The sequence below is a fragment of the Alligator mississippiensis genome, chromosome 9 (genome assembly GCF_030867095.1).
Source record: "Alligator mississippiensis isolate rAllMis1 chromosome 9, rAllMis1, whole genome shotgun sequence".
Lineage (NCBI taxonomy): Eukaryota > Metazoa > Chordata > Crocodylia > Alligatoridae > Alligator > Alligator mississippiensis.
The window spans coordinates 56,286,922-56,313,227 of NC_081832.1; the positions used below are offsets into that span (position 1 = coordinate 56,286,922).

The following is a 26,306-nucleotide window of genomic DNA, read 5'->3' on the forward strand; positions in this document are numbered from 1 at the left end:
GAGTACAAACAATATTATTTTAACTCAATGTATCAAGTTTTTTTTATCATAAAATATTTTCTTCAACTGTTATGTCAAAATAGTATATAGGATTGAACAAGAAGCCTATGGTTGAACTCAGGTCTCACAAACCATCTGTTAATGAGGGCATTTGTAACAAAAATTTCCCACCCCAACCAAAAGAAAAATGTACATCTATGACAGGTGTGGCGAGTATGTGCACAGGCAGAGGTTGATGGAAAGCTTGGCCTTCAAGGTTAGAGATATGCAAAGCAGGACAAGATGTTTTCTTTAGTTTAGACAGCTTCCATTTGCTTATTTTTTCTGATGACTCTGGGGGCTATGACTCACCAACTAAGTAATACTGATCTAATCCATAAGTTAACAGCTAAAATGTACTTGCAGTATAACTCATTTCACAACTGTTGTTCCCAAAACACATGAACATTTTAAGAACTGCAACCAAATTGTACTGTTTTGTGCAATCACAAAAGTACTAGAGGCAAATTATAAAAAAAGATCAACACTGATGCCAGTTCCAGCTTTATATTTATTATACTTTGGAGATAATTTACTGTGTGCATAATCAGGATTTCAGATAACAAACAAGGTTATGACAAATTCTTATGACACACCACTTTGAATTAAAGGGATATAATTTAAAGCTGACCGTTAAAATAGTTGACTTCAGCTCATTTTTCTGATTCCTAAAGGCTGAACGTATTCCAGTTTTTCTACTTGATTTTACCTCAGAATTGTCAAAACTATCTAAAGTAGTTTTCCAGGCTCTCACTGAAGAAGCTGCAGCTGATTTCCAAATATTTTTCCCCCCAAAAGCTCCAACAGTTTCAAATCTTTAGGTATGGAAGTTCCCTCTCCAACTTGTTTTCTGGATGCTGAAGGCATACAAAGTCTGGACTTCTTTACTTTTCAGGACTTATGCAAACCTTTTTAATGTAGTTATTACACCAGTGTGATGTACTTGTATTGGGTGTTTAAACAAGTCAAGCCACAGAGCTGTAGACAAACTTTTTGAAATACCTTCCCCTCTCATTTACTATTTTACTTTGACTCATAATGACCTCCTTTCAACAATTCTCCTATAAGTCTTCCAGCCTAGACAGGATTTTAAATTTCAACATTACAAACACAGTAAGAAGAGAATGAAGCAGGAAAAATGAACACCACTTTGAGCCTTTACACAATAGAAAGCAAAGGAGGGCACAACTCAATCCCCCCCCACTCCCCTTCACAGATTATCTTTAAAATGACAAATGCAGACAATGTTTTGTACAAATATATGTAGCGGCAGGAGTCCCAAAGCCTGGAACATTGTGAAAATATAAATCTCAAGCATAAAAATTGCACTAAGTAACTGCAAAAATAAAGTTTCACTTTTTTTAAACATTTTGATCAAAGCTGAAGCAAAGCAAACATTAAAACTTGAATGATTCTCACTTCATTTTAACTCACATTAGAATAACAATTTTAAAATTAAAATACTGAGTCTTTTTTGACAATAAAGATGCTGACTATGGCCTTCAATGGGGATGCTGTACGTACATACACACACACCCCCCCCCAATGGTGTGAACCCTAGGGTCAGTGTATTTCAGCAAAAAGGAAACTTACAACTGATCTGTTTTATTCTTGGTTCCAAATGTTACTGATGACCATGTTTAGCATCAGATATTAGGTTAGACTAGCACAACAGAGAGGAAAAGACTAATTTCTTCAAAACAAGGTTCATCTTTTGCCAGAGCTATTATAGGCTAACAATTCCACTAGTGCAAGACCATATTTTTTTTTTTACCTGATTAAATGAAATCTCATAAATGTCACAATTTTTAAGAACACTCATACAAAACTATTCTTTAAATTTTCCTTTTTAAAAAAGTGCCACATACCAGACTTGTACTAAAAAAGGTACAAACTAATGGAAGACTGTCTGTCTCCATCTCTTGTCAACCAGAAAAGGCCAAAGTGATTCTTTGATCCCAACTCGAAATGGCGTCCTTTGACCTATGCCCAGCATCTCTAGCCTGGAACAGTCGAGCTGAGCATTTCTTGGACGAAGAGCCCCCACTACAGGGCTATCAGTAATCTTTAAACAAAGGAAAACAAGATACAGTTACAAAATACAAACAGTGGCCTTTATGTAACAATGAACAAAGGCATACCCTCAGATTTCATGGCTGCTTCCAGATTTGGGGCAAAAGGATTTTACCAGAAAAAGCAGTGTATTACAAACGCTGTAGAGTTGGCTTAAAGTACAGATTGGGTGCTTCAGCAGGTTTTTTTGGCACTTTTATCTAAAGCTGAGTCAATCAGCTATTACATAAAAGTGCCAACAAAACACCACTAAAGCACCCAATCTATATAGATGCTGCAGAGTTGTGTCCAAGTAATGTGCTGCTGCTTCTGGGCATGTGCTGGGCTCAGTGCAGGAGCACACCAAATTTAATGCAAAATGTGGGGTTTTTTGGTTCCTCCCCCTACCCCTTCATGTCTGCAAGCAGCCCATTTCTCCAACTTCAGCTGAATTTAAAGTCCATTTTCCCCCTTGTGTAATACTATAAGAATGAGTGCGGAGGAAATAGAATGTTTACACTTTGTGAAACTTCAAGGAATGGGGCTGTATGAATGGCCTTTTATTATCATACACCTTACATGGCTCTTTTTGAACTGAGGGGGAAAGGCCTCCGCCTGTCACTCACCTAGATAAATACATATGCGCAAGTACTTAATGATCTATTAAATCTAAGGTGTCAAAGATATGGTCCACAGGCCAAATTCAGCCCTCAGAGCTGTACAATTTGTAACACGGGTCTTGGACCTACCACATAGATTGCATGTGGCACATATAGGCCCTGGCACCAGCCCCAACCCCACGTGTTGTATGCAGTATGTATAGCCAGTCTGGCATGTGCTACACATGGGGGGGGGGGGTTGGACCCAGCACTGTAAGCACTGCACACAGCATAAGGGGCTAAGTTCCAGATGTGCACTGCATGTGTAGTGTCCATGTCAGTCTGGCCTGGGGCACCAGCTTTGTTGCTGATCTGGATTGGGCCCACAGGGCTTGCACTTGTTATGTGTGGCACTGGGCTCAACCAACTACATGCACTGCACGTGGCATGGGGACCAGCATAGAGCCAGCCCCATGAACCACAGCCAATACATGGAGCCAGTCCAGCGTAAGCACATCATGCAGTGTGCACCTCATTCTAGCTCCTTGCATGAGTCCTGAACTGGGGCCAGAGCACACTGCATGCAAGGCTGGTCTGGGGTGTACTGTAAACTACATGAGGGTGTACATGCCAGACCTGGCTCCAGTGTGTGGGACTGGGCTGTTGAGCCCAGACTGTCCTGTGCCCTTCATCCAGCTCAGAGGGCCAGATGAGTTTTACACTCCTACACTAAATTAATAATTATTTACTGCTGATTTAAAAATCAAACCCTCTACTACTCTATATTTTCTTCTAAACAGTGATCAGGAAATCAGGAGTTGTGGACATATGACAAAGAGTATCTATTTAGAAGTGAAAAATACTCTCTCTCTCTTTTTTTTTTTTTTTTTAAAAGGTGGCAGAACCTGCTCTAGCCATTACAGTTCTTGAGGAGAAGCAATTTGGAAAAAAAAATCTCAGACCAACCTAGTATTGTATGTTTAACATTTCAACCTTAGTTTTATTAACACCAAATCCCTGAACTTGGGGAGTGGATTTGTACTTAACTTAGTCTAGCACTTCCAATACAACCTCAGAACTTACATGCCGAATTACTAAATTATGTATCAGTACATTTGTAGACAAGTCTAGGTATGATACTTGCCAACTTTTCCTTAGAACTTTGAGGAACAAGATTGTTTCGTTTAAGTTTGTGTTTAAAGAAGCACACTTAAATTAAATCCACTACGTCAAATACCCCTGGATAATTCTCGACATTGAAGCTCTAAAAACAGACCATTTGAAAAGCAAAAACAGTAACTTAAATATGCAGACAATACAAAGATATCTTCAAAGTTTTCAAGATGTAGGCTACCTTTAAAGAAAAACAACAAGTAAAAATGAGTTAGAGGTTTATTAATTACAAAGTGGACCTGCTCCTAAGCATTTCATGTAATCCGTGAAACTAAGGTATGCCAAATCAAGTCTATAAACTGAATTAGAAGTTGGCTAGCTATCTACTGTTTAAAATTCCAGAAGACTCGGCTATAGGCAGCTGCCTCTTAACAGTCAGAGACTTGCACAGTTGGAGGTACTGTACTTATAGGCAACTTCAGCCCTATCTTTACAAAACATGTTTGGTAAGAAATCAGAATGCAGACAGCACTTCCATGGGACAGAATATATCTGACATCCTTAGAAGGACAGTGACAACTTGAGAATTTGGGGAACTCTTGCTTTTGTGGAACTAGGACAGCTAACTTGAATACTCAGTGTACAAACAATTTTCAGTAATTCAGAACTTTCTATACCTCCATACAGACTGAACAACAGAACTTACTGGTCTCAAGTGACTGCTAGGAAGATTGAAAGCATCTGCAATAGCACATGCCATTTCATACTTGGTCATCTGTTCATTACCAGACCAGTGGAATGTTCCTTTTACTGAAGGATCCTAGGAAATAAAAACAAATCACGAGGAATGAGGCACACTTACGGAAGTAACTTTTTCAAAAGAAAATTCAGGAATAGAGACAAAAAGTATATAGGTTGACATTTCCAATGATGCTAAACTGAAAAACAAGTTATAATAACTTACTGATATAGTTCTGGAGTGACTATTACAGAGCCAGGACCCACCTAGGGACTGAACAAAAACCAACATCCTGGGAACTGATGTGGTCCTTCTAAATCTGTCAGTAGGACAGGCTAAGTCCCAACACTACACATTTGGACCCGACTTTCGAGATGCTTAGTATTTCCTACCGAGGGGACTGAGATAATTAGAAATAGTTGAATGTTAAAAGCAGGTGCATGGGCCTACAAAAGGACACCTCAGAGAAACTACATTTCTGCCAGGTTTGAAAAAAAAGTTTCTTAAGAAGAAACTAACCAAGCAGGCATGCAAGACTTGAGAAGATTCCTACATTCTGCACAAAGGTTATGCCTGCATGTTGACTGACCAACTAACCCCTTAAAGACTAGGATCAACAGAGCAAAATTTCTTATCTTCAAATACACATTTCTGGGGACAATTTTAAGCCCTATAATGCATTCCAGGGCCAATATATTTGGAATCCTACTAGGATACAGTTCCCCAGACATCTTGTTTGCTATATGGGCTTCTCAGATGGATAAATGTGGGGCGTGATCAGTGCCAAATTACTCACCCAATATCTTCTGCTCATGCCAATACATGAGCTGGCAGGTGCTTGTGCATCTGGGGAGGTTCAGTACTATTAGTTTTGTGCATGAAAGCTTGGAACACAGGGAGTACCTATTTTAGGCAAGACTGAAGTGTTTGGTTTGTTACAAAGCTCTACCTCTCAATCTTACTGTTGCTTCTACATTTCTACACTGTGCTCAGCATCACAGGCATCTTAAAGAATTACACATTTATCACAAAGTTTAATCCATGTGTTTTGAATTACCTATATATATTTTAATAATCTGTCTAATAAGAGGTGTTTACTGTATGATGAAGTTACTTGCATTTTCTCCCTTCAAACTGAAAGATGTGCAGTCATTTGAATTTCTAAGAAATATGTATCCTGCCCCTTAAGTCCTCTCTTTAAGAGTCACAACAAGCATGGTAGGTCATGAAGAGCCAGTGAGGGGGGAAGGGCCATCAACTTCCCCATCCCTTGAAGCAGCAGCTTTGGCTCTGGCAGTGGGGAGGGCAGAACAGCAGCCACTGCAGCAGCACTGAAAACAACTGTGACTATCACCTTAGTTATTTTTGTGGCAAAAAAGTAAGATTAAATTGGTGTTTAAATGGCTGCTGAACATACTTAAGTGACAAAAAAGGTACATGACATCTCTCCACTCCCTGCTAACCTCACCGCAGTGAGCCTCTGGATACTGCTTCTACACTAGGCACTTTGATTGCCTGGGTACAATCTAGAACCAAAACTTTAGATTTGGTTTCAGCACTTAACTTCCCATTATGGTAGAAGCTATTAAAAAATCCAGACAAACAAAAACAACCCTCCCCCAACAAAATTAGTCAGCCTTGTTACTAGCCTAAAGGAGGCTCGTTTTCTGAAACTCTCACCAGCATTCTCTTCTCTGCTAGCTGTCGGCAAACACTGGCTACATCCTTGACGTTAGTGGGAAATCTCTGTTGCCAATGGTCCATATTGGCCGATTTATTACTATACTGCACTTTATCAAATATAATAGTCACAGCACTCTCATCCAGCCTCTCTACCTCTCCGTATAAAATAGGAATTCTAAGCACCGCAGCACCTAAAGGGGGAAAAGAAAAAAAATCTTAAGGAAATGTAAAAAACAATTTAAAAACACTCAAGTAATCAATGTCTTGAAAGCAACCTGAAGAAAATTTAGAAGAATTATCCAAGAAAAATTAACAAGTGTTTTAAAGAGTATGGTAAATATCATATCAATATAAAACTCAAAAGAAAGTGATTGTATTAACCATGCATCTTTGCAAGTTTGTTACCGTGTCAGCCGATCAATTTTGAAATATTAAGAATTCATGTAAAAGTGAGAATTTTGTATTCAGTAAATTAGCACTGGTTAAGGTTATACCAAATTTACATTCATTGTTATTTATATTGTTGAAATATTTATCCAGGACATTTATAAACAGAGAATATTAATTTGATAAGATGAACCAAGAGCTAAAATTGCTTACAAATAAATAAAAATAAAATAAAATAAAATAAAAATAGGCAGACCTTCCAGAGAACATCTCAACTTCCTCAGGATAAGACTGAGGGGAAAAAAAAAAAAGATTCCTAGACTAGCTTCTGAAGTATTTGGAACCACAAAAATACTGATTGAAGATACCGGAGTAACAAGTATAAGCACACATTCGAAGCAATTCCTCAAATAAACAACATCAAAACTGCAAGGAGCCCTTATACAGGAGTACCATTCAGGATGTGCTGCTAACTTGCCAAAAAAAGAGAGAAACAACCCTGACAAGTTATTTCTAACTTAATTTCTACATTTTGTGCACTTATTTCATATATTTTTAAAAGACATTACTTTCCAGTAAGTACACCTAAAGAATTAAAAATCATCCAGCAAAGCTAAGTAGAAGGCTGTTATAACCAAGTGTATAGGAGATGGGTATACTAATACCTCAAATCAGAAAGCAAGCCGAAAGCCCGGTAAAAAAGGAGGTCTGATATTTGTTTATATAGGACTATCCAAAGAGTTTCAGGTTTTGGGGCTTTAACTGAAAAAGAGAATAGGGAGTCATTTTCTTACTAAAATTTGATGGGCACTAAATAGAATAAGAACTGTTTCTCACAGGGAACTATGAAAGAGGAAAAAAAAATACTACTACAGAAGGAAGCAAATATTTTAGTAAATACACGGAGTTAACTTAATTCGAGAGGCTACTCTTCCACAGTTTAAAGCCCAGGAAAATTTGAAATCATGAGTAGTTTGGGGGGAAATGGGAAGGGCCAGGAGGTAAAAGAAACAAAGACCAGAACCAAGCTAGGTTTCTTTTGGTACTGAGACAGTTACCACTTGCTTTGAATGGGTCAGTTTTTTTGTTTCTAAAAGCTTTCGAAGGCTGTGGCAGGACAGGAAGACTGAAGATTATGTATTTAACAATAAATAAATAAATAAATAAAACAAGGGAAAAAAAACCAACACATCTTGGTAGGTCTAGTATCCCTCCTAAATGAAAGTGAAAAAGTATGTAAACATTGCCAGCAAGCTAGTAGTTAATAGCACCATTTGCAATAAGCAATGTTATTGCTTAAGGAAGATTTTTTTCAGGGAAGCTTGATTGATGTCTTTTATTATAGGATCACTAAGTTAGTGACTGAAAGGATGATCTACATACTTGAAATTTATTTAGTGATTGATTGTTGCATGTTTTAAAATGCCTTTCTTGAATGCAGTGTAAATTTTAATGACATTAAAGGCTGGTGATCATTGACTGAAAGACCATAACCAAAAAGTTACAAAACCAAAGCCAAGTTTAGTTGAAGAAGGGGTCTTGCAATATACCACATGTACCTGAGTTTGGTCTGGTCTTATCTTCATTACCAGTCTAGAAAAGGGAGCAAACACCATCTTAATGAAATTCTGAGAGCACTCTGAATTGGGCAACGTTATGAATAAGATGGGTAAAAAAAAAAATGTTGAAATAAACATTCATTTAAATGAAATAAGAAATAAAACTGTTTACATTGCTTAAAAAAATAAAGTTGAGAAACTGATGTTAAAACCTAATATAATATTTGAATAAATTATTAAAAAGGTGAGTATGTGTACTACCCAAGTTTAAAAGAAAAATCAAGGCACTGAACTGGTAGAATAATTTGCTGACCTGCCAAAACATCTTCAGATAGTAATAGCTTCTTGTGGGTGGCAAAGCTATTTTCTTTATTCAGCTTTCCTCAAAAAGCAGGAAAGCTTATTTTCTTTTTACAAGCAAAAAACTGATTATAAGATCTACCAGTTCTAAAACATCAAGCAAGATGCTAAAAGGGGGAAAAAAAAAGTCAATTTTCCTCATTGCACATACCTCCTTTTTTAAACAGATTGGTTTAAATGCAACCATATGTTTATTAATGACTTTACCTAAAGTATATATTTAATTGAAAATATACAACAAATTAACTGACTTCAAGTTTCAATCCAAAAAGAACTTAAATATAAGAACTAGTAAAAAGTTTAAACCAAAAAACCCCAAAAACCACATACCATCATCCACCATTTTCTATAACTCAAAATAATGCATGTAAAAGTTAAGAATCAAATAACTGCATTAAGCTACTTAAATAACAAATCCAAATAGAGCATCAATTTCCTGACTAGCAAAACAAAATGCTACACTTAGTGTAAAAGGTATTTTCAGTACTTCTGTGTAGTTACCAGCTGGGCACCATCTTTCTTACTTGGGGAATGTTTAAAAAAAATGAACAACCCTGGTTAAAAAAAACTCTCTGTCAGTATAGAAGAGCAGCATGAGAAGTTAATATACTCATTCACAACATACTACATTCAATCTGCAGGGAAAAATGGAATGGTTCTGCGTGGGCAGAAAGATACATTAGACATTCTTAAATTTTCCTCAAACCTAGATTTTATGTTTCTGCAACTGTATTCCTCTTGTATGATCCTGGGCTATGATCCTGAGCTATGAATATAGCTATGAATTAGCTCATATGTAACATAATGAGAGAAAACACTTCTAAAATTATATTCTTACCTTCATTATTTTCTAGGACTGCCTTTTCTCCCTCTAATTTAGTTTTACCATATAGATTCAGGGGATTTGGAGCATCATGCTCTTTATAAGGTGGATTTGTTCCATCAAACACGTAGTCTGTGCTAATATAGATCAGAAAGGCTCCAACTCCAACTAGGATGGGAATGAGAGAAGAGAAGACAGAAAGAAATTAGTTCTACAGTTTCAGTTAATGGGTGAAAATTGCTACTCGTACTACCAATATTTCTCTGTACTTTAAAATATTTAATACTGTATTATTTTGGGAAGTCAACCATAAATAGAAAGACACTTATGTTGATTCAAATTCCTCATTCGGTCCCTCATTTTATCACTTCACTAATGTACGCACACAGTTTCTGGGCTGGATTGCAAGCAAGTAAAAGCAGAAATGGAGCTTGAACGTTAAGTGTTATTTAGACTTGTATCACTGTATAAAATAACGCAGAATTCTGAGGGGAAAAAAAATGAATCCATATCAGTGTCTCTTTACCTGCTTCTTTCGCTAAGTTCCCTGCAGCAGACACATTGATCTGAGAAGCAGCATCTGGTTGACTTTCTACAACATCTGGCCTTCTCTCAGCAGCACAATGCACTATCACATGAGGCTGGAAATTAAAGACTCATTTTTAGTGAGGAACAGAACTGAAAAATGGCAATTGCCCTACCCACAAGAACAAGGTTCTTTATCTCAGAAAGGGTAAATTACATCTTCATTTGGTTATGACAGTGACCTATAACAACCAAAATATTTTATTAAGACATCTTGAAGAGCTTAGTTTCCAAAAACAGTGATAGAGAATTCAGTTGTTTCCAAATTTTGTAACAAGACCTTTTAATATTCCTTGATTCCCCCCCCCCCCCCCCCCCGTCATGACCACAAATAAAATTTGCTCACAGCAAGCTATTTTGTTCTTATCACAGCATTAAAAAGATATAGAATATGGGATTCAACATCCTGTCATCTACACAAACAACAGCACGTTAAATAATATTCTTAAAAAGCTATTAATGCAAATCATTTGTGTATAACTTGTCTACTTTGCAGATCAAGCACGAAAGCTTTAAAATAATTTTCTACACTACGTCACTTATTCTAGTGTTAGCTTTAAAATATTTACCAGATTTACCTGAATCCTAAACAACTTCTAACTGACCACAATATCTCTCCCCTTCCCCCCCGACAATAATTTGATTCTGTACTTGGACAAATTATAAAATTAGTTATAGGTTTCCATTTACAGAATCTAATTAGTGGAAGGTGTCATATTGAATGAAATAGTTTGAATGTTTGTAATAGTTGCCCATTAGCTAGTTTCAGGAAGAAGACAAGATTTATCTTCTTATCTAGGCCATTGTTTTGGTCTACGTGCAAAAGGTCCTGACTTTGCTCAAAGTCTTAACTCTTGAATTTTATCTTTAGAGGCCTTTAACAAAGAGAACCTAAAAACGACCCTTAAGCTAATATCCCAAATTCCGAGAGATCAAACCCTAGGGCCTTTTGACAAGATTGGGGGGAAAAAAATAAATAAATAAATAAATAATCAATTCAGCAATATGGAAATCCCCCAAAGTAATTAGAATGGTCAAGAAAGAAACTGATTACCAAGCAAAAGAATCTGTTGAGTAAGATCCAAGTCCAAATTTGGGAGTAGTGACAGGTTTGGGTAGGAGGGGCCCAGGACGGCAACTCACTCAATAAAAACTGTAACCTACTGTCCCAATTTGGAGGTAAACTCACTTGCAGAAAAACGAAGGAAGAATCGCAAGTGTAGGCCGGATCAGACTGATCACCCGAACCACCCTCCCTGTGAACACGGATCTCTTAGTTCACACTGAAGCTGCAGAGCGCCCGAAAAGGACTGAAGGAAGGGGACTTAGTCCTATCACTGCTGAGGCCAGCCCATTGAATCGTATTGCTGAGGCGAGCCCATTGAACCATACTACTGAGGCCAACCCATTAAATTGTACTACTGAGGAATGAAACCATATTTAGGTGTTTGGCTTCTCGGAATTCTAGGATTGTAAGTATATTATAAAAAATAATAGTATTGATTCAAATTTAACTTTTAGTTGTAACTGTAGTTGTTTTTGTAATACTAATTCTTATAGCATTGTTTGGGAAGGAAGTGCATTCAGAGCATTGTTTCTGATATATATAATTATTGTGTTCTTAATGTTTGTGGTATTTCTTAAAGCTAAGCAGTGTTATATGCGTAGCAAAGAATTTTAAAATAAAAATTGTGTTGTATGAATTAAGAGTACAATCATTGTGAAATCGTGCAATCAACTAACTACTCCCCCAGCCAGTGCATCAAAACGAATCAGTAAATTGTGTGGGATCTTCTCTATTCCATAACCCGCTAGAGACAGAAGGTTGTCTTAAAATTTGTCCCTCCGACTGCTGTGGCAGAGAAAGCAGTGGCAGTAGGTGAGGGGTCCTAAGATTAAAGCCAAAGCTAAGCCACCACCTGCCCTGGGCTGATGCTCAAATCCAGGGGAAGCCTGCCTCCTCCTCCTCCCCCACCCAGTCCCCTCTCCACATATTGGGAAGGGGAGGGAGGGGGGGGAACAACCCTAGTCTTAGACTTGAGTAAGTACAGTATTCTTTGGAGGCTAGGTTGAGAAACACTTTGTCTTGAAACAACAATATTTCTACAGTGAAAGAAATAAGGATTATATACAGTAAATTTTTTGACAGACAGTTATTCTTGTTATTCTATTATTGGTTATTCAGTTATTCTGATGCAAGCTATCCCCTCCTGTTTGCTGTGTATGAGGCTGCCAGGAAACATCACGCAAAGGACTTGGAACAAGGTGCCATCAGTATACCGACACCTGACTCGCACCCTACAGTCTCAGTTCCTCTCCAGTACCTGGTGGCAGTTGAGGACTAGATACAAGTGAACCAATTGAAGCTGAATCCAGACAACTTCTGTGGTTATGATGGTGAGCAGACTACTTGCCTAGGGTGGGCTTTGGGACACTTATTGATGACATTCACTCTCTTCTCACTCTGGTTTGCAGCCTTAGGCCGATACTGGATCCTCTGTAGGATTTGGACCTTCAGGTGGTTCTGGCAGCATCTAGGAGTGCCTTTTACCAATTCCACCTGGTGATAAGACTGTGAACCTCTTTCAGACTCAGATCTGGCCAGCATCCTCCATGCTTTTGTAAAGTCAAGGCCAGACTATTTGCAAAGTACTCTACATAGGGCTGCCCTCAAATGATTGCCTGAAAACTGCAACTGGTGCAGAATGCGACAGGGTGAGGGTGGGTCACCAGCACATTAACTCATGTTCCAGTCTCTACTGACTCCTAGTACCTTTACATGAACAATTCAGAAGTACCAGTTTTGATGTACAAGGCCCTAAATAGTCTGGGTCCTACGTACCTAAGGGACTACCTACTTCCTTATGCCCCACTGCAATCCCAAAGATCAGCAGGGAACAACTGGCTATTGGTACCACTAGTGTGCCATGCTCATTATCTCCATGTGTATTAACTTGTTATCCATTTTCCTTATAAACTTATATATTAGAAAAAACCTGCTGTTAACTACTGTATGCTATAGCTATTATGAGAACATACACATATGCATACAAAGAGTACCCTACCAGTTGAAGCAGAGAAGAAACTACACTATCTTCCAAAGCTCTGTCAGAGAATGGCTTTGTGCATCATGGAAGCCAAACAACACATACAAAAGCAACCAGAAAGCTAATTTCATTGCTAAAGGATACATATGGTGACACAGCACTACATCTACTGCTTCTTCTGGGACGCGCACTCACCTGAAAATCCTGGATGATGACATGAACTGCATCAGAGTCCAGAAGATTAACCTGTTCAAACTTGGGCCGAGCTCTTCTGTATCCACAACCAACCGCATGCCAGCTGTTTTCATTAAACTCTTTATACACAGCTCTGCCGAGAAGTCCAGTAGCACCCGTAATCAGAACACGCCTATTGGGAATGTCAACATCCTCCTAGGGAAATAAAGAATGGACATTTACTTTTGCCTCTTTCTATCCATCTTTTAAAAAAGAAATATTTGCACGTAATCACAATCAGTACTACTATATTAATCTTTACAAACATCTATGCTATCTATCCTGGTTGTTTTCAAAAGTTTATGTATCAAGTGACAGATAAAGATCTGCAAACTTTGGCAACATGGACATTTTAAAAATATTCGGAACTAAAATGCTGTTCCATATACAGTAAAAGTTCCATTAACTGGCACCTTACAAGCCGGCATGCTCTATTAACTGGCATGCCAGCTTGTAAGGTGAAGTGAAACCCAAAGTGCCCACTGCAGTACTTCCGGTTTCTCTGAGCCCCTGGCCCGGGGGCATAACAGGGTGCATGGGGCCCGCCTCCCCGTCCCGTGGGGCCTACAGGAGGGGCAGCGACACCTGTTCAGGACACTCAATTAACCGACATATTTTGTTATCCGGCATCCCCCATTCCCTGGGGATGCCAGATAAGAGCTTTTATGTATCATCATTCAAGGATCTGAAATACCAAACTCAAACAGGAAACTTGCATAAGTTTCCAGAAGTGAGTAGAAAGTAACAGAAATGAAACACTATGGATGGAGATTCATAAACAAATCAGAATTAGTAGCTCCAACTGTTCAACAGGTATGGATGAGTGAGGGATCCTTTTGAAGATGCAGCCCTTGGTGTTCTATTGAAGTAACTGTGAACTAAAATACTGTCTACATTTCAAAGTTCTACAAGCAGAGCTATATTGGGTAGAAGTGTGAAAAAACCACACCTTGCACCTAACTCAAGTGTGCTGGCAAAACGCTGAGCTCTTCCATTTGACCTTTCTGCTCAAAGTTTTTTCTCTAACTTTGGTGACAGAAAGACTCCTGTCACCTCAGCTGCATCAATACCCAGCCTCTGCTGTGGTAGATGTAACGGCAGCAACTACATGGTATAGATTAAGGCTTAGGGCCAAATCCTAAAATGAGCTCATCGGCTGCCTCAGAATCCATAAAGGCTTCCAGTGACTATGAAGGGACTCTGCATGGTTCTTGTACTTAAGAGGTTATTGTTTTAAACAAGTATCTGCCCAACTTTACAAGTTGCAAAATGCACTAGAAAAAAAAAGAATAGTTATTCAACCTAGTCAACCATATAAGACTCTAGTTGCCTACATGGAATGCTACATCTCAGTTTGGGCACAACTTACTTCAGTGCTTGAGAAGATTATCTACAGACAAGTTTACGTAAAATTATGTACGATTAACGACATAGAAACTATTCTCTCATGTCAAGCACTAAGGTTACAGAACCCAAGATTAAAATTGTAGCCTCAGTTTTCTGTTTCCAACCTGAACACCAAACAGGACTGAGGTCCAATGGAAGGAGTGGTGTGAAGAGACTCCATTGTGAGATATACACAAAAGTGGGCAGAATTTGGGTTGCACAAAACATTGTAACTCTGGAATTTCCTACTGTTAGAATACAGAACTTTACAACCCAAGAAATGTCCTTTAAAGTATTTGGATAGACAACTTCTGAGGATCTATTATTTTTTAAGGAAAAATGATGAAAAAGAAAATTGATAGGCAACCCTAATAACTTCTTTCAAGCATCACCATCAGCATTAAATGAATCCTAAACTCTGCTACCACTAACTACTATATCTGATGGCAGCAAGATCTAAACATCTTGAAAGAAATGGGCAGCAGAGCGTGGGAAGCAGACATCTAAGCAGCAGCCTATCAATCGGTCTCCTCCACTGCCAACCCAGAGACATATGAGGCTCTTGCTCTATGTTCTCCTGTTTCAAGAATGGGTTAAATTCTTGGTTGTTAGGGATGAAGCCCAGTCTGGGTTCCTCATAATAGAGCTGTTCCATACTATTAGTCCTATTTTGGCATCATTCTGTTCCACTTGGCCTCAGATATCGAGGTCACTTACTATGCATCAAGATGCCAATTTTTTGGTGAAGAACTGAAGTGAATAAATAGCAATTTTTACCAGGCTCGCTCTCAGAAGTTCCAATCAGAGTTTCATACGGCTAAGTAGAGGCATTTCTGTACCCAGAAGGGGATTCTCCGTCAAATACCAGATGCCTGCTACAATAAACTAAGTTGAGTGCTTTTCAAAAAGTTCACAAGAAACTTAGGTGATAGGCAACCTCCTAAATAATACGATTTGCAACTAGTCCAATTATAGTTTGGTATGCTCAAATTCAGTGAGACAACTGGATGATGTTCAAAGAAGCACTCTGGATTTACAAATCAAATACTGAATTTCAATTTCAATTTGACTTGGAAATTGAAAACACATTACCATAAAAATAAGGTGAAACCTCAACAAAACTAAAATTTAACAGAAAGAGCAATTTATTGTCTCTTGGTCTTTCTGACACAAATGACTAAGCAACTTTGTAACTAGGAAGGGCAGTAGGCATTTCCTATTGATTCAAAACAAAAATCACAGTAAAGTTAAAAAAAAAAAAAAGCTAATAATGGCCTCTCCCACAATAACGGTTACTTTACTTTTCTACATACATAGAATGCCAACCAGATGCAATGTCTGCTTTTTAAAACTGTTGGAGCTGCTGCTATACATGGCTTTGTGCCTATCAGCAGCAGCATAACTACTTTCTAGAGCATTCTCTAGAGTAACAACAGAATTAATACAACTCATCAATTTTTCCATTTCTTTAGAAACTGACTACAGCTGCTATGTTTATGGCGTGGTCTCAGCAAATGTTGCGTGTTCCACTTCCCTTGTTCTTCAAGGAACAAATCCTACTTGGCCATGCATTTTTCTAGCTTTGGGGGCATTCACAGATCTGTCATTCTGAAGTCTTACAGGAAGGGAGTTTTTCTCTGTATGATGCAACATAAGACAGCATGCACATATTCTAAAGCTTACATGCTGCGACACCCGAAGACCCAAGTTGGTATGAAAATCAGCTTCACTACTGCCAGGAACTCTAGATGTGCTTCACAATTCAGAAGTCAGTCAGTTGCATTTGAACACATGAACCTGAAGTTATTAAGAAGTTCCATTGCCAACTAATTTAAAAAAAATACAAATTGCTCAGGCTGTCAGATGAAGATAGGATTCATTCTGCCAGAAGTTCAATGCTCACTAAGGATAAAAGAAAAAAAAAAAAAAAAAAGAAGATGTTTAGAAGCCCAAACTTTAAAAAAAAAAAAAAACCCACCAAAAAAACTCCTTTAAATCAGAGGCTTCTCTTTGATTAGAAGAGTGAACAAATAAGGATACTAAAAACCCTGAGAAACAAAATGAGACATAACACTACTTTCTTTAGATATCACTTGAATGCAAAATAAGTAGAATCATGTTTTTTCAAAGATGAGACATAGCACATTTCAAGGTTAAAACTAAAACAGAAATGTTTACCTAGATTCAATCCAACTATCTAGACCAAATAAGAACAAAGAATTTGACAGCATGAACCAAGCTGAAATCAGATGAACGTTAGAACCCTATAAAGTTTCGATATTAATCTGACTTGGCACTGATAACATACAGCAATTAGATGTGCATTTACCATATAGCATGATGGGAAAAGGCTGGTGCTACATTGTACTTTGATGTCTCAGAACAAGGAAGTCATTTAAGATTATTGATACAAAGTGTTATTCAGCTCTTAGACTCAAAGACAGCAAGTTACCAGAAATTCAGAGATGAATTTAGAGAAGAACCAATCATGAGAAGGCTGTCAGACATGAATCCTGGTGAAAGACGGAACAAATAATAGGAAGTTTAGGTTGGATATTAGGATGAACTCTCTCACTAGGAGGGTAGTAAAACACTGGAACAGATTACCCAGAGAGGTGGTGACATCTGTCTTCGGAGGTTTTCAAAACTCAGCTAGACAAAGCTTTGGCTGGGATGATCTAGTGATGATCCTGCTTTGAGCAGGAGGTTGAACTACGTGACCTCCGTCCCTTCCACCCCTACTTTTCTATGATTCTATGAATGTGTCTAAACACAAACTGAAGGGAGTTTTGACCACATTTATTTAGAAAGATCCAAGAACATATCTATCAGCATGCCAGTACTATGCAGAATTTAAAGACAGGTCCCCCTGTAACGGATAATGCAAGCCCTGCAGCAAAACTAACACAAACCAAATCAGTTTATGCTGAATCAACAAGAAAAAAACACCCACATCTTCAGTATAAGACAGTCACACAGGCCTAGGTGGACTTTTAAAGCTGGGAAGAGGCCTGCATGGAGAGCACTGTAGTTTGCAAAGCCTTGAAACTGGAGAAGATAAGCACACAGCGAGGTCCAAAATACTCAGTGGAGTCAGACCCAAGGAAGAGATCTCGCCAGGGCCGCTACCCAGCAGGGCCGGGTGGAGGAGGAGCAAAACTGCTCAGCTGCTCCTCACCCTCGGGGGAGCGAGCACGAGTCAGACAACCCCGGTGCGCTCGGCGAAGCGCCCGCGGCCCGACACGGCCGCAGACACGAGCGGAGCCGCCAGACGTCAAGTGTCCGCGCAGCTGAGAAGGAACAAGAGCCGCGACACGGGGGTGAAGCCAGGCTCCAGCCAGGGCCCTGCCCCCCACACCCTGGGGGGGGGGGTGCTCTCGGTCCCCGGGCGCTGCCCAGCGCCGGCTCCGGCCCAGGGGCCCGCGGGGAAACTTCCCCGCAGACTAAGCAGTCCCCGCCCCGCCGCGCCGCGCACCTCCACCAGCTCGCAGCGCCCCGGCACAAAGCGGATCTTCAGCTCCTTCTCCCGGCCAACCATCCCCGCCGGCCTCGACCCGCTCCGCCGCTTCCCTCGGGCCGCGGCCGAGCGCTTCCGATCGCCCCTCAGCGCGGCTGCTGATTGGCTGCGCCGCCGCCAGACGCTGAGCGGACGTGCGGCCCCGCAGTTTCCTTCCGCCACCTCATTGGCTCCCGCCCCGCTGGCGCAAGTGCATGCGCATAACTCCTTGCTCCGCTCGACTTAAAAACATCGCCACGCGCTGGGTGATGCAGCGGCTTAAAAGGGCAGCGGCGGCTTCTGATTGGCCAGCTCCGATGAGCCGATCTGTCTCCGCCCACCGCTTCCCCCTGAGGCGTCGTTGGCTGGTGCTAGCTCGGGTCGGGGATGGGCGGGGCAGAGCCAGCTCCTCCCCATCGCGAGTCTCGGCCCCGCCCCTGCGAGATCACGTGACCCCGCCCCGCCTCCCTCAGCTCCGCCCCTGGCCCGGGCGGTGACACCAGCCTGCGGGTAGAGCCGCGCCCTCCGCCCCCGATCCAAATGTTGGCCCCCGGGGGAGTTGCTGCCTGAGCCTCCCTGCACCTTGCCCAGGTGTGTCCTGGTGGGGCTGGGCAAGGTGGCACAAGGCCCGTTCCCCATGAGAGTGGTTCCAGACCTCCCCTCCTCCCCCCTTGCACACACACACACACACACACACACACACACACACACACGTACGTACGTAGCTGTGCATATGGGTACGCATACACATGTATAGGTACACACTTGCAATACACAGATGCACACATGAAAGGTGCAGACCAGGGTGGGCAACTGTCCGTACAGGCAAGTGGAGGCCGCTGTAAGAAAAAGGGCAAAACCTGCCTGCCTGCCTGTAAAATGGAGCGTCTGTAGAAGCGAGCGAGCTGGAGCCTGATTGAAGATCCCTGTGCAGAAAGAAGCTGGAGTCAAGTCTGAAGGCAGCAGAGTAGTGCCAGTGGTGCCTGTGCAGGGAGCGTTTTCTCAGGGATTTCTAGCCACTGGGAACTTGGATAGCTCCCTCTGTCCCCAGCCACGTGCTCCTGCTGCATCCCTATAACTGCTGGGCTGCAGGGAGATGCACAGTAGTCCTTTTGGGGTCTGTGCCAGGATCGGGGCAGGGCGGGAGTGGAGTGGGTTGGAGGCTCAGGCTGGGGGTGGGTTGGGGGCCAGCAGGGTGTGGGCAAAATGGCAGAGCTGGCCAGCAGCTGGACTCTGTTGCCCAGCAGCCCCTTCCCATGTCACTCTGGCTGGTTTCCATGGAGACCCCAGCAGAGACCAGCGCTGGCAGGACCCAGGGCTGTGCAGGGAGCTGCTCGGTGGCCTGAGCTAGGATCTTGCAGTGGTGACAGTGTGGCCCAGGGCTGGGGCACAGCTGCAATCTGCTGTGTGCACACCCCTGCCTAGGCCATGCATCAGTGGACTGCAGCTCTGCCCCTGCTGTCACCAGAGCAGCTCCCTGCCAGCGCTGCTGCAGCTGGTTTCCATGGAAATCCTGGCCCCACACTGTCGTGGCACCACAGCTGCTGGGGTCTATATGGAAACTAGCCACAGCAGGAGCTGCTGGGAAATGGAGTCTGGTGTGGAATGTGGTCAGGAGGGATCAGGGTTTGGGATGAGTATGGGACCCCAGGTAGGAGCAGCACAGCATAAAATTGATGCTGTGGTCCAGCGGGGTTATCCCCCCCCTCAAATATATATTTTTAATGGTAATCTGCAAACTTTTTGCTGACAACCAAAACTTTATTATGTAGAGGGAACCTGGCCCTTGTTCAGGGCCTGGTAGCAGGGTTATATTTTCATTATATAAAACATACACCAGTTAAAAATGGTGTTACTAAGATGTTCGCAGATTGTCAGTAAAAAAAAAAAAAAAAAAATCTTGGATTGGCAACCCGGCCAGGGACTGTGGGCCTTTACAGTGGTGCTGATTAAGCATGTGATGACAAGGTGGCATGATGGTCTATGAGAAATTCTGAAATTTGTTAAAGGTCTGCTTTTCCTACTTTTGGGAACCTCTGTTATTAGCAGTTACAGGGTGCCCAGTTTTAGCAAGACCCAAGTTCATTAAAGCTTTCATTATCTAACCATATTATTTAGCATTAGACAATACTTCAATGTGCTGTTTCCTCACAGCATTGTGGAGCTATTTTCAGGCAATATTTCATGCATGTCTAACAGAAGAAATATTTTCTAATATCAAGATTCTTTGTAAGTGAATGTCTCTAAAAATCATGGTACACAAAATACTTCTGCTTTGGCTAGCTAGCATTGTACTTAGGTAGCTAGCATTGAATGCAACTGTATTCCCATTGTAAGTTAAAAGTATTTTTAAATGTAGCTGAAATAATTTAATTCAATGTCTATGCATAAATATTTAAACTGAGTGAATTTCACTAACTATTTTTAATTACTAATATTAAATATATTAAGGTTAGAACACAAAATAATCAGAAAATACCAAACTAATGTTGTCTGGACAACCTGTTTTCTGTCTCAGTATCTGTGCAAATGATATTCATTAGCTACACAATAATCTTTATCCCTTGCAGGATCTTTATCTTATTAAGTACAGGGGAAGAGTATTTCATGAATCAGGTAGTCATTTTTTAATAGAAAGTATCTGTTTCTGATGGCAATAAGCTGCTTAAATTTCAAACACAGATTGTCTGCCAACAGTTCCAATGAACTATATATGCTGTTCAGTTGCATTTAGGGTTGATATTAATTAGCAGTAGGCGGGGGGGGGGGGAGGGTTAGTATAGTTGGAGCCAAAGAAGAAAAACATAGTAACAATTTTTCTTTACAAAATAAGAGAGAATAAAATTACCCTGATAAGTTAAAATAACCCCCTAGCACAGGACAGTTCAGTCAGTGGCTTGTGGGCCACATGTGGCCCTTGGGCTCCTGCAGCTGCCTTTCCCACTGCTGTGCAGTGTGGGAGGACCTGGGTGAGAGGCCACATGCAGAGGTCTGTGCAACCTTCCTATGGCAGGGGAGGATCCATGGACTGGTTTTCAGAGGGGACTGTGTGCCACCACCAGTGCTACCTGTGTCATGCAGGGAGAATCCCAAAGGGCTGGGCAGTATGGCAGTACACAGCAGATGCCATGTACAATCCCTGGCCACATGTAAACCGGGAGCCCTATTTTAGCCTATCACTGTTTCTGCTTAAGTAGTGGGAGCAATCTTGTCAACTCCAAGTATTCCAAAAATCATGAATCAGTCCACACAAAATTCAGGAGAAACACCTCTCAAAACCCACAAAATTTAAATACACATACATATTTAGGGCAGACTTGAGTTCCATTTTAAAGCTTTCTTCTGCAGTCACCAGGGCCAGGAACATTTTTTTTTGGAAAGATGTCTATCTTAAAAAAATTAAAAATTCTAAAATCTGGAGTTATAAGAAATCACTTAACTATCGTGGGACTTACTACAATTGAGAGAAGTCAGCAACGCTTCATAGATCCAGCCTCAGGACTGTTTACTGGTAATAAATTAAATACATTTGTTTCCAGTGCAGAAGAATGAGAAGAAAATATCAGCTGAAGTTTAATCACTCTCAGGAATAGGTGATTCTGAAGCCTGTTCTTCAGGGATGAAATAGGAAGTCTGATTTTGAATGTTGTTATCTTTGGATTACACTGAATGATCTCTCTGCACACAAGATTTAAATGGTTGTTTTTCAAGCACAGACAGGGGTTGAGGGCTCTCCCAGTCAGGACAATGAATTCTGTGGATTTCAAATATGTATCCCACTTTGTTTTGCCAAATACACCTGTTTAATCACCAGAGATCTGGGTTTTCCATTCCCCACAGAAAAAACCAAGAAAACCACAGATTTCCCATTTTTATCAGAGAAACCCATGGATTTCCCCTTTTAGCAGAGAAACTCATGGATTTCCCCCTTTTGGAAAGAGGTCTTCAGGCTGGCTGAGTTCCAGCCTGCAAGAGCTGATTGCAAAAAGGGTGGGAAAGCCCCAGCCCTGCCTGGAGGGAGATGGAGAGGGGGAAGAGCAGGGCCTGAGGCTTTTAGTCCCAGGTCTTGGATCAGGCTCACTCCCCTTCTGGAGCCTGTGAAGTGGTAAGTGGGGCTTACAAGGGGTTGGGGGGGTTGTTGGGCAGGGCTTGGGGGGGAAGCTGGTGGGTGGCTGAGGAGTGGAGAGGTTTGCAGCCAGCTGGGAGCGGGGATTTTACAGCCAGCTGGGTGTGGGGGTTTTGCACACCCCCCAGCTCCAGCTGGAGTGCCTAGCTGGCTGCAACCCCCCCCCGCTGCTGGCTGGAGTGCCAGGCCAGCTGCACGTGGGACCTGAGTGGTACTAACAGCCCGACCGGGCTCAGCTCCTCCATATGTAGCTTCCCTGAAGGGCCGATAGCATGACTTGTGTGCAGCCGGCCAAGTGGCCATTTCCACATCTTTCCGCAACACCTCCCTGATCCCTCAGCCCCCAGCCAGTTCCCCACGGGAGTGTGCCCAGTGTCCACACACACACGGACTTACAGATGCATACACACATGTACACATAGCTGTGCACACAGGTATGCATACACATGTATACATGCACAGGTGCACACTTGCAATACACAGATGTACACACGAAAGAGGGATCTGGGGGGGTGGGCTTTAATTTTAATCACAGATTTTGGGGGTTTTATCAGAGAATTTGTGATTTTTTATCAGAGAAAACCAGGATCCCTGTATCACATTATAAGATTGCTAAGTACAAATTCTATAGGCAATACAGATTCTGCCCATAGAACTGGAAAGGGTAATGATGCCTCCACTTCTATCCTTGTATTTTGGCTAGTTTTTTTTTTCCTACTCATAAACAAAGCTATTTTTAAACATTAGACTGCAGTAATCTGTTATCTCAAGCAAAGGTAACCTCAACGAACAGTAACTAGGGATAATGGATCTGAGCCTACAGAAGGACTAAATTCTTTCAATTCTCAGCGTTGTTAAATGTTGCTCAACATCTAAGAAACAACTATAATCTCCTTGACATGCAAAACTATACAAACCAAGTTAAGTAAGTGGCAGGTATTCCTATATTTTGCAATTCTGAAAGTTACCTTCAGGATTACACAGCCCGTCAAGCACTTTGAATAAAATCTACTTCAAGATATATTCTACAAAAAACAGCAAAAATCTGCCAAACCTTTTAATCATTTACCAGCATTTTGTTCTAGTGTAAAGCGACCACCACTCTTGGATTTTCTGCAAAAGTCTACAGTTTGAAGAGAATCATTCCAGATCTAAACCAGATAGTACTCTCTCAGGGCATTTCAATCCTGCAGTTGTATGGACCCTGAAACTTATAAACACTTATCAATTTCATAGCTGCCATCAATAGTAAAGGAATCAGAATTCGTGGCTGAGGTGATATCTTTTATTAGACCAACTAGATACTTGTAAATATATATATTTGCAAGCTTTCAAGCATAGGGACCCTTCATCAGGTGTAGGAGTTTGCAAAGATTGTAAAAGTTCTCTTAGGTAAATATGAAAAGTGTAAGTAGTAAAGAGTACTTGTGGGTTACCTTGCATTCAGGCAGCTTTACCCACAAACTAATTAGATCTGCCTCTCAGTGCAGCCACGATAAACATAATCAGAAGTGGTGGAAATTACGGCTGATTCCAGAGGCCTGTAGAGAATTTGAGACTGTCCCAGATTTTGCTCCCTAAATGTTGGTCACTATATTCAGATATGTATGACCTATTTTATTAATCTCTAGGCTTGGTTGTATCACTTACTTTGCCATCATTAAGCAAAGACAAATTGGCATTTTCAGGGTGCAGAATTTTCCATATGAGACGATGGGCAGCTTTTTGAGAAAGCATATTTGGTAAAATTACATAATTGTACAGCAACCACATGACACACACAAAAAAGACCAACCACACTGATCTTGCAAAAACTCATTCACATGCTTTACTTTACTACTACTAAAGTTAGTAAGTCTAAGCATATACATTGCAGGACTTAGGCTAAGACATTTTTTGGCTACATTCAGGCAAATCATGGTTTTCATCTCCCAAAATTACTACAGCTTATCTAACAATGCTGCTGGTCTGATGAAAACTAAAGAGGAAAACATTACTGATATTTTTGGATCAAAGAAATAAGGATAGACAGAAAAAAGAAGGAAAACAAAAATTTGAACTGCAATATTCAGGTAAACATAATTAGAAGAAATTCTAATGCTAATTCTATAACATGAACAGATGCAGGGATCTCTTCTTACAGGAGGACACTGACATTTACAAGAAAACAATATATGCATAAAAATAATATCAAGTTTTTCTAACGTCAGTTTCTTCCTCATAACTGCTAATTTATTTATTCCTTTACTAAAAGGAAAAGTCACAAAATGCTGTTTCTTTAAATTCATTTATATTTAAAGCGATAATAAGGACTGTTGATAAAAGACAGTTCTGAAACTTCTATGAAGCCTCTTCTGTATGATGGGAGATAAAAGATAGTAGAAGGCAACAAGGTTTTAGTGCCTGTCTCTTTTTACAAATCAGATGAAGTTATATTTTCCCTACAGTTAAGAAAAAAAAAAAAAAGGTTTAAACACTGATTTTTGAAGACCAAAACCTGAAATTGAACATTTTCTAACTTATAGACATACAGGAAAAAGTAACACATTAATACTAAATGGAGTGTAAAGCTAGTATCTACTGTATTATACTTAGAAGCAATTGTACTACCAACACACTTCATTGACTCTGGATTTGTATTTTATAATTGAACTTTAAAAAAAACAGGAAGAGGAAATATCTTTAAATCATATTTTATAATTTTCACTGAAATTCAGTAGCTTTTATGTATATCTATCTAGCCTACATTTCTTACTCAGTGTACATCAGTATACGCATGCTTCCATCTTGATAGTGTAATTGGTTGAATATCAGAGTCTGTGGAGTAGCAATTCAATTACAGTCCATATTAAAACAAGTTAAAGACTTTTAACTCAAAGATGCATCAAACAGGATACAGGTTATCGATTTACTATTTCAATTTATCTTGGGTACTGGCAAACAGTGCAATTAAAAAAGCCCCCCTTCTCTCTCCCTCTTCCTTGCCTCTCACCCCCAAGGCTTCAGTAATAAATGAAAGTATTCTATTGACCTTCTTAATAAATATTCAGAACCTTACCTGCTCCATTTCCACCAGCATTTCAGGCATTGCCTCAAACTACAAAAGAAACAAATAAATTAACAGGCTTGGAAATTCTCAGTTCTGCAGAATGCTGGCTCTCCTTTGTCTTGTCTTTGCCTGCAGAGAGCACATGGATAGGAAGAAGTAATAGCTCTGTTGACCTTTGAAATCAAAATGCTAATATGAGCCCAGATCACGTGTGTGACAGTCAGCCTGCTGAGAAATACTGCTCATAAGCTTAAGATACCCAATAAGAACTTGAATTTTGATTTCATGACAGTCGATGCAAGCTAGCACAACCATTTATGTGCACAGAAAATATTAAAGGAAATAGCTTTCTGTTGTGATCCTATGCAATTTTCCTTTTGTAGGTGGTTACCTAGTTTGGTCAAATAGTAGACTCATGTCGCTCTTGTCTTAAATGTAACTGTAAATGAGTGCCTACCTACCTACCTACCTGCCTGCCTACCTACCTACCATAGATTTAACTAGATGCACATGTCAAAACATATATTACTTTTTAGATGTATATTTATATTAATACATTTGCATATGCTACAGTAATTGATTCCCATTACCTTTACAAAATTATTTAAAATATAAATCAACTGCTGACATTTGAGGATTTCCTAATTTATTATGTTCCTAACCTATTATTTTGAAGATCTATGGAATAGTTACCTCTTTAAAAAAAAAAAAAAAAAAAAAAAGAAGAGCCCATGCTACTACCAGCAGGGTTAGGCCAGGTGGATTCCTATGTCCCACAGCTACAGGGAGGGTGCTAGGAGAGGGTTCTTTAAGAGCCTGGTCTGCCAGCGCCCTCAACTAAGCTTTTACAGCCCAGTCTTCCCTAGCCATCAACACAGTCCAAGAATTTCCCTATTCTTCAACACTAACACTTACATTGGCTCAAGCAACTCCAACAGCCTCAGAGACAGCCAAAGGCAGGAGACCCCTAGCAGCATAACCACATGGTCTGGCTGTAAGAGGATGACAGAGCAAAGTGGGAAGCCAGGA

General features: G+C 40.5%; 1 protein-coding gene across 2 annotated transcripts; it reads right to left on the reverse strand.

Moving 5' to 3' along the window:
• Positions 1 to 532: 532 nt before the first annotated feature.
• Positions 533 to 25,389, reverse strand: MAT2B (methionine adenosyltransferase 2 non-catalytic beta subunit). Of its 2 annotated transcripts, none has more exons than XM_019478573.2 (7): positions 25,287 to 25,389; positions 13,182 to 13,376; positions 9,881 to 9,995; positions 9,370 to 9,522; positions 6,223 to 6,416; positions 4,510 to 4,623; positions 533 to 2,104 (listed from the first exon to the last, which is right to left on the reverse strand). In XM_019478573.2, exons 1-7 carry the CDS (start codon positions 25,314 to 25,316, stop codon positions 1,934 to 1,936), a joined length of 972 nt encoding a protein of 323 aa, XP_019334118.1. In that variant the 5' UTR covers positions 25,317 to 25,389; the 3' UTR covers positions 533 to 1,933. The 2 variants fall into 2 exon arrangements, with proteins under 2 accessions (XP_019334118.1, XP_006276629.1); XM_006276567.4 differs by lacking the exon at positions 25,287 to 25,389 and adding an exon at positions 18,082 to 18,429.
• Positions 25,390 to 26,306: the final 917 nt, after the last annotated feature.

Excerpts from the sequence above, each read along its gene's own strand:
- MAT2B (XM_006276567.4), bottom strand. The coding sequence starts at position 18,144 with ATGGTTGGCCGGGAGAAGGAGCTGAAGATCCGCTTTGTGCCGGGGCGC. Across the intron at positions 9,996-13,181 it reads TCATCATCCAGGATTTTCAG|CCTCATGTGATAGTGCATTG; the intron begins GTGAGTGCGCGT and ends TTTAATTTCCAG. Across the intron at positions 2,105-4,509 it reads CTAGCAGTCACTTGAGACCA|ATTACTGATAGCCCTGTAGT; the intron begins GTAAGTTCTGTT and ends CTTTGTTTAAAG.